Source organism: Cannabis sativa, chromosome 6 (genome assembly GCF_029168945.1).
Source record: "Cannabis sativa cultivar Pink pepper isolate KNU-18-1 chromosome 6, ASM2916894v1, whole genome shotgun sequence".
NCBI classification, from domain to species: domain Eukaryota; kingdom Viridiplantae; phylum Streptophyta; class Magnoliopsida; order Rosales; family Cannabaceae; genus Cannabis; species Cannabis sativa.
The window spans coordinates 7695847-7713202 of NC_083606.1; the positions used below are offsets into that span (position 1 = coordinate 7695847).

The following is a 17356-nucleotide window of genomic DNA, read 5'->3' on the forward strand; positions in this document are numbered from 1 at the left end:
CAAAAGATAGTGAGTTAGAAATGAGTTATTGAAGTCTGAACTTCCATCCTAGAGTTCTTAAAGTCAACCTGGGCGCAGGGCTAGGGACCCTTCCCAAGTCGACTTGTTATGGCTCAGAACTACTCAACTCCAAGATGTCATCTTTCTTCCCACGTGTCAAATATTGACATCCATGTCATCAGAGCTAGTTTTGGGGTAAATATTTTCTCCCAAGTAAACTTTACACTTGTGTGAGGTTAACTGAATGACGTGAACTACGCTCGTTTGTGTTTCTCTCGAAACTATCAAATGGGCATTTGTGCACGTTACTATTTGAATTCTCACATCAGAACTTTTTTTTTTTTGGATTTTATTGAAATATCTGCTAAAATTACAATACATACCATCACATGAAAAAATGAGTTATAATTGTGTCAATACAAATAGAGTAATTTGCGCCATAAATACTTAAGTTTAACTTCCGGTTGTACATAAATACTTAAGTTCAATTTTTGACGTTAATAATACTTAAGTAATATTTCAGGAACTCCATAGGTACTAAGGTACCTGACCATTAAATGTCAAGTTACTATCCACGTGTCATTTTTTTATTAGTATATTTAAACTACTTTTTTTAAAAAAAATAAAAATTTAATGATTAGGACCAATCAGAGATTGCCACATGGCAATTTACTTATAACACTTAACAACCAAGTACCTAAGAAGTTTCAGAATTATAACATAGATATTAGTATAGCTAAAAATTAAACTTAAGTATTTATTTACAACTGAGAGTTAAACTTAAGTATTTATACCGCAAATTACTCAAACAAATACAAGAATAATAGCCATTAATGACCGCACTATTAGTAACAATCCAAAGTCCTCACTTTAAAGTGAGAGTACCAATGACGACATTTAAGGATCGTCACTGATAAAAACTATTTTTTTTTTTTTGTAAAATAAAAGATCAGTGGCGACATAAATGATTATTGACGATAATATTATTGTTGAAAAATTTATCAACAATAATTTTATCGTCAGTAATTATTTTTTTCTTTTCGAAAAAGAACTGCTGGATTGAGCAAGAATTTTCCTTCCAAACGAATCAACGACGACAAAGTTGCCAGGGATGGACTGACACATTATCGTTGATTAGTCCATCACTGACAACTTTGTCATCGTTGATGGTCGTCTTTGATGTTTGGGCTTTTAAAAAATAAAACATCAAACATTTCATCTCCTCTTCATTCCATTTCTTTCATCTCATCTAAACCCTCTCTATGTCTCTTTCTCTCTCTGAAAAATAACCACTGCCTAAAGCCTCTCCTCCGTTTGAAGCCTCGCTAGAACACCTAGCTGGAGACCTTTTCGGATCGCGAACCACTATAGTCAACTACCACCACTCCCACAGTGGCTACAGGCAGTGAAACCCCCAAACCCACTTGCTCTCTTTCTTTCTCTCCCTCTCAGTCCATTGTGCGGCACCTCAGCCATGGCCTAGCCTGGCCTTGTCCGTCATCGACAACTCAAACGAGGACCGCCATGGTCCTCTCCAACCTCCAAAACTCAAAAGCCCCAACCCTCTCGCCAGATCCATCTTTTTCTTTTTATTCTACAAGATATCTCATCTACTTTTTTTTGTTGCTTCCTTTTTTAGATCTTCCATCGACGACGGCGGTTGGAGTTTGAATCGGGCTTGCATTGTCAGAGTTCGTAGTGGACACTTGGAGAGACAGTCTGAGCTCGCGGATTAGAGATTTAATTTTTCTTTTTGATTGTATTTTTGGTTTAGGTTTTATTTTTTTTAATCTTTATATTTGGTTTCTTTTTTATTTTAGTTTGGGTTTGCTTTGGATTGCTTATCTATGTAATATTATTATTTCTTGTTTTTCTATAAAAAAATGTTTATACCTATTAATATTCTTTGGTATTTTGGATTAATGGTGTGAAAAAAGAAAACTTGTTAAAAGAAATGATTCATTCTTAGGCTTCTCATTTATCTTTTTTTATTAATTTTTTTTTGAAGGAAAGCATGTATCAAATTAAATCAAATCAGTTATTACAGGAGCACTAATAAATCTAGGACAAACATCTGTCCACAAATCAACCCCTATAAAACTAGTAACAGACTTTACTAGTGCGTGGGACACACCATTCGCAACACGCGAAATGGCACAACAAGAACCACCACCAACAACAGCTAGAAGAGAAATAATCTCTGCAACAATTGGTTTAAACATAATAATAGAATCTAGACAATTAATCTAAGAATTAATCACAGAAGAATCCGTCTCCACTCTCACCAACTTGTACCCTAACATGGACGCCCACTGAAGACCCACTCGCATAGCAAGAAGCTCCGTCACCGCCACCTGAAACTCCCCGATACCACCAACTGCCCAGGCCGCCCACACCTCTCCCCCCCACACACACAGATTACCCCCCCAAACCCAGCAAACCCCCTACCCAAAGTGACCGCCGCATCAATGGACAACACAAACTCGCCCACTAAAGGAGGACACCATCTTCCTAGCCTGGTCGCACTGCACCTCAGCTGTGCCTGCACCAAACCAGCAGACCCAAACTCCACACCAGAACCCCTAACACCCCCATTGACCCCTAAAACCCGACTATTCCCACACACGACAGCCCCTTGAAACTCATCCAAGGCCTCCTTAGCTAACTCTACAATCCCATGCAATCTCATTTATCTTTTTGGACAGGAAAAATAAATTCTATTTTAAATTTTTAAAAATTATAATATTAATTAAATTATAAAAATATAAATTAATTTTGTGTATCAATATTTATTACAAAATTAGTTAAAAAAAACATAAATATTTAATAGAAATTAATTTTTGTAAAAATATCAATTTATAAATATTATATATTTTTTAAAAAAAAAAACTGAGCCTTTTGTTTTTTTTTTTTAAAAAAAAATAAATATCCATATTATTAAGAAAAATTTACACCGGGAAGTGTTGTTTTCATTTTAATTAAGAATTTGACATTATTTTAATTAATACAGTTTATAACGTTATATATTAAATTTTGAAGTGCCACATATACTGTTTAAATTATTTTGGTATATTTTGATAGTACCGCCTCTTTCTCTTCCCAATAGCACCTTCAAGTCCTGAAAGTCGGACACCCTCTTCCGCCTCCTCTGTCTAACATTCAAGATCGGAGCACTAATTGAAAAAAGTGTTTCAGTCATCTATCATATCCATGACACAATCGGTGCTAGAATTCGTATCAATGACACCCATTACTCCTCCTCCGACGAACGAGTTATACTCCCCCTCTGACAAACAAGTTATACTCATCACCTCCGAATCTACTCCGCCCATGTCGAAATTCGATCACTTGGATATTAATAATTAACAACAAGCGGAGTAATAGCTCTAGCCCTACCGATGGAGAAAGCTCGTCGTCAACGGCTTAGTTGGCACTTTCAAAGTTGTTAGAGAAGATGGTTATGGCGGAGGAGAAAGAGAATGAGAAGAATGATAGGTTTAATGTATTTTTTTTTATATTTTATTAATAAATAAATAATATTTAAATTTAAATAAAATTTAATGTATCAAACAATTAATAAAAAATATTTTTTTATTTTTATATTTAGACATTATAAGATTAAATAAAAATAAATTTATTTTTACAATTTTTTTAATATGTTTATAAAATAATTTGTAAATAAATTGAATAGTAGACTTCATATATGAGTTACATTAAAAAAAAAAAGTAACCTCAAGATATCTTTTTTTTTTTAAAAAAAAAAAAAAAAGAAACTTCAAGGTATCTTAAACAATAAAATAACATAATATAGCCTAAAAATTCAAAAAAAAAAATTATTTTTAATATTAGTCGTCTTTTTTTCTTGGAGACAGAAAAATATATATACATTTCTTACATATTAAAATGGTTATTTTATTATTTATATATGTATAAAATTCTAAAATTTTTAATGGAAAAGCAATAAAATTTTTAATGAAAAAGTTACCAATTGATATCTTATTCACATCAAATTTTTAATGAAAAAGTAACCAATTGATATTTTATTCACATAAAAAACAACTAAATGGTTACTTTTTTCAAAACTCCCAAAAAATGAAAATTTCTGAAAACGAATTTTTTTTTTAGTTTTTTCTATTTTCAGTAATTATTTTGAATTTCGATATATATGTTGATGTGACACAACGGTATTTTGTGCAAATAATTTTCTTAAAGATATTTTTGTAAATAAAATTAATTTTAGGTATAGTATTAAAAAAACCTTATTATCAATGACGATATTGTCGTAATTGATACTTACTTTTACTGACGACTTTAAATTTCATCATTGATACTTACTTTCACGAGTTATTACCAATAAATTTTTACTCACGATAAATCGTTATTGATAGTCATCAGTCACGAAAAAAATACCTTTCACTAACCAAATCTGTACTGTCCTCATTAAAATCTATTTTTGTTGTAGTATGAATCTCAATGATGTTCTTATCGGTAAAGATAAAAAGTGACACCACCGCTTCTTGTAATATGTTATTTCATGATCTATGAATGAATGGAGTAATTCATACATTAACAAAATCTGTAATAGTTCAGATTTAGACAAATATTGGTGCACAATTTTTAAGTTTTGCTGTACATATGTTTTTTTATTTGATGAAATGATTCTTTCTGAGAAAAAAAAGTGACACCACCACTCTAAACTCTCATACTAAATGATTATAATAATATTATTTATAAATAATTAATTATATACGATTTAATTATTAAGTTTTATTCAATGGTTGGTTGTGATCAATTTTATAGTATTTAATAATATTAATTTTTGTTTCTAAAATATATTAATTATTGAAAATTATTTCAGCTTCCACGAGCACTTTTGTAACAAAATAAATAAATAAATAAATAAAATTGAAGCATTACACAAAATACAAAAAGGACATAACCAACTGAGGAGAAAACAATACAACAATTATAGTTTATTCAAAAAAAAAAATAAAAAAAAAATACAACAATTATAGTTTAGTAGGTATTTTACAAATTACAATCAGTCCAAATAATATATTACATATTATGCCAACTCTTTTGTCAACGTTTACATAAAAGTTTCTAGGATGAGCAAATTTTATAATATTTCTAAAATATACGAATTGGACAATACAACTTTTGAAATTGCGTTTTATAATTGTAAAAAGAAAAATAAAATATTCATATATTCATTTATTATGTTAGTTGCCATTTAAAAAATAGTGACTGCTAATTTTGTATTCTGTATTTTTCTTTCAAAAAAAAAAAAAAGTATTTTATATTGTTTATAAATGTTTAATATTCTGAACTCAAATCAAAAATAGGTGTCAAAATTACAAATTTGTGATGTAACGTAACAATTTTGTAATAGTAGATAACACAAATAGATATTATTACACTAATAGTACATTTAGTATACAGTATTTATAATATAAATAAATTAATAAAAAAATATAGCAAAATTAACACTTGTAATTTATTGTTTATTAAAATTATTTAAAAATGAGAGAATAATGATTTACATTGTTTACTTTATCAAGAAATGTAATCAAAATATTTAAATTAACTAAATTATCTTTTTAAATTAAATTATAATATATGATAATTATTTTGTAAAGTCATATTTTAAAAAATAAAATTGTCATTATATCTTTTATTAAATAAAGTTCTTCCTTTTTTAATTTTAATAAAATAAGCAAATGTAAGAAAATGATATTATTATTGATTTTTATTACTTGTTAATAAATATGTAAATATGTTGTAAGTAACGCAAATTTATTAACTTTATTATCCATTGAGATACAACTTAGCATTTTTATCTTATTATTACCACCTGTAATAAAAATAATTACTAATAGAAGTGAAATTTGTGAATTAATTAATCAACTAACTTGTTATTATTATTGTTATAGTGGACCCTTAAAAAAGTAATGAATAGATATAGTGTGGTATCCAAACTAGAACATTTCTATATTTTTGTTTGGTCCCACATGGAATCCATATAGGAGCTCTATGAGTTGACTAAATTTTCGTATCCATTGGTGAGATTCCATGGGACCTAAGGTAGATGGATATAGATTACAAGTATAGTTTGTTAATATCAAAATTTATATGAAAAATACTAAACTACAACATATAGAAAAAAAAAAAAAAAACATATGAATACCCAAGTGCATACACAAGAACTAACTAAAAAAATACATATATCATATTTGAGTAAAAATCTTCCAACAAATGTGATTGCAGACTATAATTTCTCTTGTTAGAATAAATTTTGTCTACGAAACTTCATGCATCTAGGTGATCTAAAATCAAAATTGCATTGGGGTCTTCATTTTTCAGATTATTACGAATATCTTCCTCTTTAGATTCAATCGCAGATCCATGCCAAGGCTAGGTCTAGCCTTACAGAAAATAGATTTATAATCTAATAATAAAGTTGTGTTGAGCATCAAATATGTGGAATTCGACCTTGTCACGCAATCAACTAACAACCTTTTAGTATATGCCACATCTAGTCGAACAACAATTTATTTAAATTTTTCATATCTTTTTGGCGTGCCTAACATTGTCTTTAATCTTTTCAAAACTGCCACCAATAAGAAACGACCATCTTTGACTATTAAATACAAAATATATGCACAACAACGCATATGAAGCAACTTTCACTTCAAAATAAAACTAACTCTCAATTTTTTGAAGATCAATCATTCCATTGTTAATAATACAATTATAGAGACACTGTTCTAATTTTGTCTTCAATTTTCCTTTCATTAAGACAAGAAATTAGAGTCCCAACAAGTGTTGTGCATTATGAGAGCATGAAACATACTTAAAACTCAAGACTATGCAACTTCCAATGAGTCATAGGTGAAATGAACAGTCACAGCTATATATCCCTTCTTTTGATGGTTAACAGTCCACATATTAGTGGTTATAACTATTCTACTCTTACTTTTCCTCCAAAATATGTCTGCATTTTTCTTTCTCAATCTTATATATTGGTGTAAGTGCATTTCTTGACACTATTTTGAACGTGGGGCAAAAAGTATTTGAATACAATAAAGCCACTATACTCAACCACCACTAAGACATATTCAAGCAAAATTATCCTTTGAGCCAATTTGGTTCTCCCTAGTTTAGGATCAAAGTTGCAGGTAACTGAAGGACTTGCATTAGGGTTTTTGACAAGTTGTTCCTTTCTTATGGAACATCTATCCATGTGACGAAGTAAATGCTTAGTCACCTTACTACTTTCTCCCACCAATTTCACCCAGCAGTGATTACACACTGCTTTCATTTTAACATAAATACTTTGTAATATAAAGTGTTCCTCTACCCTCATTTTCAACTATTCTATCACTATGACAATATGACTCTGTAGTCTGTACTTCTTCTGTATTAATTGATGGAACAAATTCAACATCTTCAAAATTAGAATCAGACATCTAACCTACATTAACACTACGATCCATATTCCCAACTATATCAAAATTAATGTAAGTAAAAAGTATAAATATATCTATAAAAAACCAAGCAGCATTTCTCCTATTTTATTAATCATCTAGCTACTTCAACAATCAAATAGCACAAATTTTCATCCTTATATCACCGCAACACACAGATTTCACAGATCTTACTTCACTAAGTCACACAGTTTTTCAACATTACGCTATTATGGATAAATATATAAAATATTCAAATAAGTTAAGTAAAATGTTAATTATAGAAGAAAAAAAAACCTCAATAAACAAAAACAAGCTTTGTTAATTATAGTTTTGCTCTAACTGCAGCTGCAAGGTCAGAGAACAAGTTCTCTGCTGAAGTTGGCTTCTAGTACTAAGTTATCTGCAATTTGCAAACCAAACGAATTTAAGAATTCGGTAGTTTTTTATTGGATTAAAACTGCTCAAATTTCTCGTATGAGAACAAATTAAAAATTAAAAGGCACAGCATTATAAACACACAACATTCTTGAATGAAGCTATCATTTTATGAAGGATATGTTTGGAAGTTTGATTTTAGTGAAGAAAAAAAATAGGGAAAATGTAATAACACAAAAGTGTGGACGAAAAAAAAAGTCAATTTTTCAAGTTTGATATGAAATTTTTTGTTAATTTGAGTGTATTTCTATACAATTTTTCTTTCCATACTAAAAATTAGAATTTATTATTTTTTATTTTTCACTTGGTTTTTTCCTATAATTTCTCTACTCCCTTTTTTCCAACCAAAATCCAACTTCCAAACTGAGCTTAAAGCAAAAGTAAAGTGGATACTACTATTTTGATAAGGATTGACAATATGGAAATCTTGGTCTCAATGTCTCATCTACCAGTCTTTCACAGCAACAAACAAAATTTATAAAAAGATATTTGACCCACCTGAATTCTAATGTTATTCCAATTCAAGTCTCAAATTTGCATCACAACTAATTGAACTTGACAAGAAAGTTGAGAGTTCTCAAAGAAACATAGAGAAATGACAAAAACTAGCACATATGACATCTTAGCATTAATAGACCACAAGATAATTGACAAAGAAAAATGTTAAAAATAATAACAAGGTTTATGATCTCTCAGAGTAAAGCAGCAAGAAAAGTTGAATGAAGCTGAAGGGCTTGTGCTTATCAACTAAAGACTACACCCTTCCAGCACAGTATTATTATATATATGGAGAGAGAGAGATTTCATTAAACTTTGAACCAAATCGAAATAAGAAAAAAAATAAGATTTACACAAATCAGTGACACCCAAATCATTAAAACCAAAAAAAAAAAAATCATTTAAAAAAATTAGACAAAAACATCAAAAACAGGCAAATGGGTGTTACTGATTTCATAGGTTATACTTTGAATTCATACATAAAATATGAATTTTGTTGGGATAACTGTCATTAAAGCTAAGAATTACCTTATCATAGACGAGGAATACCGAGTTTGATTCAAGCGGAGCCACCCACTCGATTCTTCGAATTGGTATTACGACGAATGAGGCAATTGCCACCAAAGGAGAAAGTGACACCGGAGTGAGGTAGAGATGCGAGATATAGGGATTCAAGTCTTCAACGATTAGGGGAGGTTAGAGGATTAGCCGTTTAGGGAGTATTTTGATTTTTTTTTAATATATTGAAACCAGGGCAGGTTGGATCCAATACATACAAATTGCTAGTGGGGCGTATCGGGTATCCGATAAGAGATCCATTTGTTCTGGCTCAGAGTGCTCCGATCCGATCCAAAAATTCAAATCATTTTTCCATGCCTAACTAAAAAGCTTGTCTCCTTGAACTGGATTGGGATTTGGTCTCCACGTCATTATGTGAAGTTTAGAGAAGTGTTTTCTTTGGTACCAGTCTCATCCACATCACTACTTCTAACTTTGGAGCTCGGTTATCACAGTAATAAGAGTTTACTGTGATAATATTCTAATCAAAACAAAAGAACACTCATATCTAATATAAGGGTCTCTAGTCCTATTGATGAGTACTCATAGAATTGTCCCTGTTTTAGATTGTCAAATTGAGTTTATAGTAAAAAAGGAAAAGAAAAATTGTTATAAGAAAATTTGCACTTCATTATTATATAATGTGGCATTACCACAAGCACAAGCCATTATACTATCTGCAATGACTAACATTATTCTATTAGGAGAATAGCCTATGCCTATAAATATATATGTATATTTTTTTCCAAGCAAAAACAGTAGGTACAAACAAATTGAATACCTTCACAATTAGAAAACTGCAGTATATTCAAAGTAATAAAGACATGTGCCAAAAGAATTTTGGTAGTTTACTTTGATTGCCAAGGATTATCTCCATAGTAGTAAGCAGTGCCAACCATAAGCGCCACCGTACCACCTTGGACAACCACACGAGCTCTCATAAGCTTCTGACCCAACTGGGAATTGCCTCGCTTGAAGCTTATTAACCCAGCTGTGAGCACCCCCGCAGTCAAAAATGCCCCTGAAAATGTTTATCTTAGCCCATTAGAAGACTACAATAAAACAAGTTTATACTACAGAAACAAATGACAATTCAATATGACAAAATCATTCAGTATATCAGATTACCCTGATGTTACACATGTATTACTCTTGCAAATATAGTCAAAAAAAAAAAAAAACATGAATACAATTGGAGATTATACTTATTTACACTTCATGTTCAACCTCTTTCTCTCATGCTAGAGAGTTTAGCACACAGATTGTATTCAACATGGAAATCCAACATGCATTCAAATCTCACCCCTAAGAAAAAAAATTCTTCTCAATTTTATGAAAAAGCATACCAAAAGCACGTTCCACCAGAATTTTTATTAAAAAAAACTATATCAAGCCTTAGTGCAAAATGTTGGAGGAATGTGAGTCAACTCCATCAATGGATCAAAAGAAACTCCAACCGGAACAACTTTAGCATATCACTATATATACCACAATAAAAGTTATACAATCACCTCAAGAAGATTCAAAGTATGCAATTCAATGCATAAATGAGCATGTCATATATCTATTAGTAAAATTTTAAGTGACAAAAAGTACAATTTGAGCATGGTCATCAAAGTTGAAATAGACCATTCTCATCAGATCAGAGGCATTATAAAACTTTCCATGTTAGATCCAATAAAACCCATATCCAACTAAACACACATAATTTTGATGGCTCTGATGAGCATGGTATATATTTTCAATCCCTACTCAATAACATGAACCTTGCTACTCAATAACCAACTCCTAAATTCATATTCCAAACACAAAATATACCAACCAAAGAAAAAAGTACATTGCTTTGAATAATTCTCCAAGCAGTTAATTCATATATTGACAATAAATTTTCAGAATCCCATATCTATTCTATCCTATTGCTTATTCAAAACAAAAAATGGTAATTATAAATCCAAACATTTAGCCCTAAAATCCAATTGAAACTTGACTCCGTCATAAGAAAACGCCAAACTTTAATATTAAAACAATAGAATATGAAAATGGGAGAAGGTAATAATGGGTGATTTGAGACTTTACCAAGGGGAACAAAAGGGTTCCTAACCCGTTTCTTCTCCACAAAAAGATCATCGAAATCGGCCTCAGCTGAACCCATCTTGATCTTCTCCAAGAGAATACCTGTTCAACTTTTTACGAGTAAATGGAAAATGGATGTTAGCAACAATCGAATGAAGTTAGGATTTGGAATTGGGGTTAAAAGCCTCAATCGAGAATCCGAACCATGAGCCTACCTGGATCGTAACCAGATAATCTAAACCAAAGAACGCAAGATTGGAGTACAGAAAAGCCAGGGTTTAAGACAGAGATGTAAATTTAGAGCCAAATTTTGCAAAAATAAAAATAAGCTTTTTTTTTTTTTTTTTTTTTTTTTTTTTTTTTTGGTAAATATGATTTTTGTCTCTGAACTTTACATTGTTGAATTTAAGGATTTTTTTCTAATTTAATTTAATTTTACTATTTCAATGATTGTTTATGTATTAAACCATGCTCCACAAAATTTGATATCTACCAAATCATGCTCATTGAACTTTCACATGTACTAAATTATGCCCCTGAACTTTCTTCCATGTTATACTTTTTTACTAAAATTAGAAAAAAGTCCTTAAATCCAACAATCTCAATAGTTCAGGGGGCATTTTTAACGACCTTAAAAGTTCAGGGGACATAATTTGGTACATGTCAAAATACTAAACCCTAAACCCAAAATTCCTAATTAGCCATAAAGGCTAATTAGGATTTTTTTCCCTCGAACTTTAACATGTACCAAATATGCCCCCTGAACTTTTAAGGCCGTTAAAAATTCCCCCTAAACTATTGAGATTGTTAAATTTAAGGACTTTTGTCTAATTTCATTCAATTTTACTATATCGGTGATTGTTTATGTACTAAACCGTGCTCCCCAGAATTTGGTATCTACCAAATCATGCCCCTCCTCAAATTTTGACATGTACTAAATTATGGCCCCTAAACTTTCATCCATGTTAGAATTTTTTTTTACTAAAATTGGACAAAAGTCCTTAAATTTAACAATCTCAATAGTTCAGGGGGTATTTTTAACGATCTTAAAAATTCAGGAGGCATGATTTAGTACATGTCAAAGTTCAGATGGAAAAAATCCTAATTAGCCTAAAATAAAAATAAGCTTATGTAAAGGGAAGTTTGAATTAATTCCCTAAACTTATTTTAACTAATATTAGGAGAATTGGTAAATTTTTCAATTTGACCAAATGAGATTTTTTTCTATTTTTAGCAAAAATTATCTAAAATAAATATTTATATCATCCTAAAAATAAATCAATTTTTACACTAAAAAAAATTATAAAAATAATATTTATAAAATTTCTTTATTACAAAAATACAATAGAGAAATAAATTTCAGGTGTAAAATGAATACGACAGACGATTGAGATTTACACGTGAGTGGGAAGGGTAAAGTCATTTACTGACGTGCGCAGAACTACAGTGTCAGAATGCGGCAGAGACTCTGCGGCTGCCATGTTGGCAGTGTGGCCAAAGAAAGCTTGGGCGTGTAGGGCTATTTTTTTTCTCAGTATGCAAAACAACTAATTAACAACACAAAAACAATTTAACAACAATCAAACTTCAAAACAAATTTATTAAATATTAACATATTGCATTAACACAATTAAAATTTATAAATAACACAATAACACCGTACAAAAACCACTAATTGAACATATAAAAAAATATTTACAAGTTCTTTGCAAAAAATATAAAAAAAAAATTAAAATACATAAACTAAAAAAATATAAAAATTAAACCAAAATAACAATAAAAATAAAATAAATTAAAGTGATTAATAAAAAATATGCTCAATTAGAAATCAAATAGGTAACAACATTAAATATATATATATATATATATAATTGTGGGGTGCAACTACAAGCTTAATTAGAAAATGAAATTGTAAGAAAGATGATGATAGTAGGTTTGTGGTGTATTCAAACAATGCCATCAAATAGGCCATCCATGAATAAAGTGATTGAGATGTTGGAAGGAAATTTGGAAGCCTTGCATTTACCACAAAAACCTTCTTTATTTACTCCAACAGCTCAAGAAATATTTTCTACTGAGGTAGTATCAGAATTTTCCACCATATCAATATGACAGCGGACCCAGAATTTAAAGTGAGGGGGGCGTAAATAAATTTAAAAAGAAAATATAAAGTGTAGTTAGTGGGGTTTGAAAATATCATCTTTTAATACAAATATATGTTGTAACTAATTAAAATCCATATACATTTTTTTCTCGATTTTTTTTTCAGGGGAGGCGACTGCCCCCCCTCGCTACAATGTGGGTCCGCCCCTGATTGATGATATTATGTTATCAATAATATAATATATGTAAACATAATTAATGAATTATATATATTGTAGTAAACTTATTTAATGTATGTACTGTTATTATTGTTAAAAATTAAATTGCAACTTTCGAATTAATCTTGAGATTTAGTTATAAAATTTATAGCTGAGAGTAAACTATGTTATGTTTAACAATGTGGAAATTTAGTGTGTTTTGATATTTTTATTATTTTATTGTTGGAATTTATGCTTGATGTTTGTTGTTGTTTGTTTTTTTAGGAAAAATATTTGGAGATTTTAGTTTTTGGTAATTTGGTATTCTTCAACCCTTTTTGAGACAAAAATAAAAAATTATAAGAGAAAAAGGAAACTCCAATAATGCTTAGTTAGATTTTTTGTTGGCTCAATTTGGTCAAAGTTTGCATTTTTAGCTTTAAAATTCATGTTCTAGAATCAAGAGTGACCACTTTTTAAAAATAAATTGAAAAATTTTAAATTTTGGATGTTGAACGCTCTGTTTGTGACTGAAAATCAAGTCTAAAGCTTCAAGATAATTTTTGACTATGATCTATTCACTTTCAGGAAAAACTTTCTGAATCAAAGTTCTAGATTTCTTTTTCATCTTTCCAAAACATCTTGAATCGTCTAATTTCAAGCTACATTGAGAGAGTTATGGCCAAAATACTATTGGTCGTCACAGCAGAAAATCAGAAAACAAGAGTCGTGGCTCTTGCAAAAAAAAAAAAATTGGGAAACTTTCCGAATTTTGTCTATAAAACGAGTTGGAGCTAGGCTTTTATCATTTGAACTTGGAGACTAATTTTGGGCATTGGAGGATTTTATAAAATCTTCCTAATTGTGTATTTAGGGACTGAGAGCTTAGATCTAATACCATTCAAAAATTAGAAAATTCTTAGCATAAGAGGAAGGCTTGGAGCAAAAAACACCTTTGGAGGATTCCAAACAATGTTCTATCTTTTCCATCTCTATCTTTTATGTTTTTAATTGAATTTTTATTATTTTAAAATAATTTTAGTGTCTAATTTCTTTTAAAGATTATTATGTGACCTACTTGTATGGAGAATTTTGTCTCACATGGATTAAATGTAAAAGTATTGAGCCATATATAAGAAAATGAGCTACTCCACTCATCACCAATTGGTTTTGAGGTGGAACTCTGTAAAGCCCGCTTAGTTAATGTGGAAATTATCAGTTAATTGTGATTAATTATGAAATTATTTATAGCTATTTAAATAATTTATTATACTGTTATTTATGTTATTCAGTAGCTTGCATATTTTTGCATTTCCGGTGTCCGGTATTTTGGAACTCGGCGTTTGGCTCAGTAGAAATCGCAACTTAGTGTGTTAGTAGTTTGGGGACGGGTTTTAGACATTGGGAATGTCGGGAATGGCCGGGAATTTAGAATTTCCCAAAAATACCCCTTTAGTATGATTTATGTGATTTTGTGGTGGAGGGGCAAAATGGTCTTTTTGCCCCATTAGTGTTTTGTCTTATGTGAGTTATTAATTGGAATAAATGTATATTTTAATTGTTTATCTTGGCTGAAATAATGTGATATATGCATTAAAATTCATTTTCTCCTTTCATTTTAACACTTAGTAAAAATTAGAAAAAACTTTGAAAAAAGAGAATTTCCTCTCATTCTTTCTCTCTATTTCGGCTTGGTGTGAGCTGCTAGGGCTGGGGGATTTTCTCATCAATTCAATCCTTTTTCTACCATTTTAAGTGTAATTCAATTGTAGGTAAGATCCTTGAACTTATCCTTCTATGTTTTCTTGGAATTTTTGATAAAAAGATGAGTAAATGCATGTTATTTTGGATGTTGTTACTGCTGCATTCTGTGGTTATTTTCTGTGGTTAAAAAGCATGATTTTTAGATATTAATTAAGCTACTTGTGGTGTGTGATTCCTAGGTTGAGCATGCTAGAATTTTCTTATGCAAAAGTTTAGTTTTCAAAGTAAAAATTGAGAAATTGGTGGCTGTAGTTGTTGCATGAACTAGGTTTTGTTTTCTGCTATGTTTCTATGCTTGATTATGTGATTCTAAGCTAGCTTTGAGGCTTGTGAGTGAGCTTTAGCCAAGTTTGAGTTCTAACTCAAAGCTTGGAGCTCACATGGTGATTTTTGTTTCTGAGTGTTCTGGGTGATTTTGTTGCCTTTGAATGGTTATTTGGGACATATAGAACAGGTCTGGAAGGTTTGGATGGATTTGGGTTAGAATTGATCAAGTTAGGAATTTTTGAAAAATTCCTGCGAGGAACCAGAATTCCGGTTGTGCAACCGGAATTCCGGATGGGTGTCCAGTAATTCCCAGAACCGGAATTCCGGTTGGGCAACCGGTCTACCGGTTGGGGAATTTTCAGAAACCCTAGTTTTCCTCGTTTTTATGTTTTTAGGGGTATTGCCATGCTTTTTATCGATAGGGAAACTTTTAGTTCCTAGTTTAAGTCCCCGGGAAGTGATTTAGCGTGTCACTTATAGCGTTGTGATTTTTATGGTTTAGGAGCCAGTAATCCGCCGCTCAGCTTCAGTTCCAATCAGGTTGACCGGCACACCTGAAATCGGAATCCAGGTAAGATTAGTATAACAGTATGCATATGTAGATTACATGTTTAGCGTGCATGTAGGAAGCCTGCTAGATTACATTAGTTATGTATATAGGCTTCGAACCATCCAACCCTGTCACGTCGGTACGTGGAGTATGACCAAGCATCGGAGTATGACCAGGTTCGACCAATCAGCCGACATTTGGTTGGTGGTTCCGTACTATTGACCTATCCCGTCGGTACGAGTGGAGTATGACCAAGGCGGAGTATGACCGGTTCGACCGATCGGGAGGATACTTGTCAATAGTACCGTCCCTATGAACGTTCAAAACTCGGCACCATGTTGGACATGGCAAGAGTGGCTCGGCACCATGTTGGACATGGCGATGGCGGGACTCGGCATCGTGTTGGACACGGCAGTTAGAATTATGTATGATATTATTATGCTTTTCTTACTGAGTCTGTCGACTCACAGTTTACGTTTATGTGTAGGTAAAGGCAAGGCTATAGCTGATGGACCGTGAGCGAGCTTATGAGATTGTACATGTCGGGGCGGTTAGGCCTGGAGCGTACGATCCTCGGGACAGCAAGGCTGAATTTTTGTAACTGGTCGTTAGACGACCCTTATTTTTATGTAACAGTTAAACAGTTAAACTTTTTGTAAATATTTTTATAATCGGGATCCCGAGTCTTTTGTAATATGGTTTATAAGTTTAATTAAAAAGCAAAATTTTAATTAATCACGTTTTTCCATAAACCTCGTTGATTAGCAACGAGCTGCACAGTACGTTTAAAAATCACGTAATACGCCTAAGGTAGTTAGGGTGTTACAAACTCTATGTTTCTTGACAACTTAAATTTATTTTATGGATTAATTTTATTGTTAATTTCTTCTTCTTCTTATAATTCAATTCCATACAATTTGTTTTAATTTTGTAATTATTTACTGGTCATCTATAATTGTTATCTATGAATTCGAATCAAAATTTTAGAAGGTGAGATTTGAATATGCTTTGATTTTTATGATACAAATTTATTTAGGACGAAAGTATCTAAATTATTTGTATGATTTTATAAGTTACTTTGCTTAATGCTTTCTTTATGATTAAACTTCACCATAAGAATATAAAGAGTTTTCACATCAATTGGGTTTATAGGCCTTAACCAGATTATAAACTATTCAATTCAACTTGTCAATTGAATAAGAAGATGAGAAATTGAGTAATTATATTAGGAAGTGAAATAAAGGATAGATAGGTATCGTAATAATTTTTGTCTTTATTATTATTTTTTTAAAATTTTTAATTATTGTCTTGCTTTATTTATTTATTTTCAATAATTTTTATTAATCAAATAAAAATAAAAAAATTAATTGATTGGTTATTAATAATCAATCATCGGGGAAAATAAAAAAGTGACAAAAATTGGCTCAAAGAATGAACAATGA

At 30.8% G+C, this 17356-nt stretch overlaps 1 protein-coding gene across 2 annotated transcripts; it reads right to left on the bottom strand.

The window, feature by feature from the left end:
- Positions 1-9566: 9566 nt before the first annotated feature.
- LOC115695730 (RING-H2 finger protein ATL48) lies at positions 9567-11379 on the bottom strand. 2 transcript variants are annotated; one of them, XM_030622802.2, is made up of 3 exons: positions 11249-11379; positions 11037-11135; positions 9567-9981 (listed from the first exon to the last, which is right to left on the bottom strand). In XM_030622802.2, the coding sequence occupies exons 2-3, from the start codon at positions 11110-11112 to the stop codon at positions 9809-9811; spliced, it is 249 nt and encodes an 82-aa protein (XP_030478662.1). In that variant the 5' UTR covers positions 11113-11135; positions 11249-11379; the 3' UTR covers positions 9567-9808. The 2 variants fall into 2 exon arrangements, with proteins under 2 accessions (XP_030478662.1, XP_030478663.1); XM_030622803.2 differs by having other exon boundaries at positions 11037-11143.
- Between the last annotated feature and the right edge of the window lie 5977 nt (positions 11380-17356).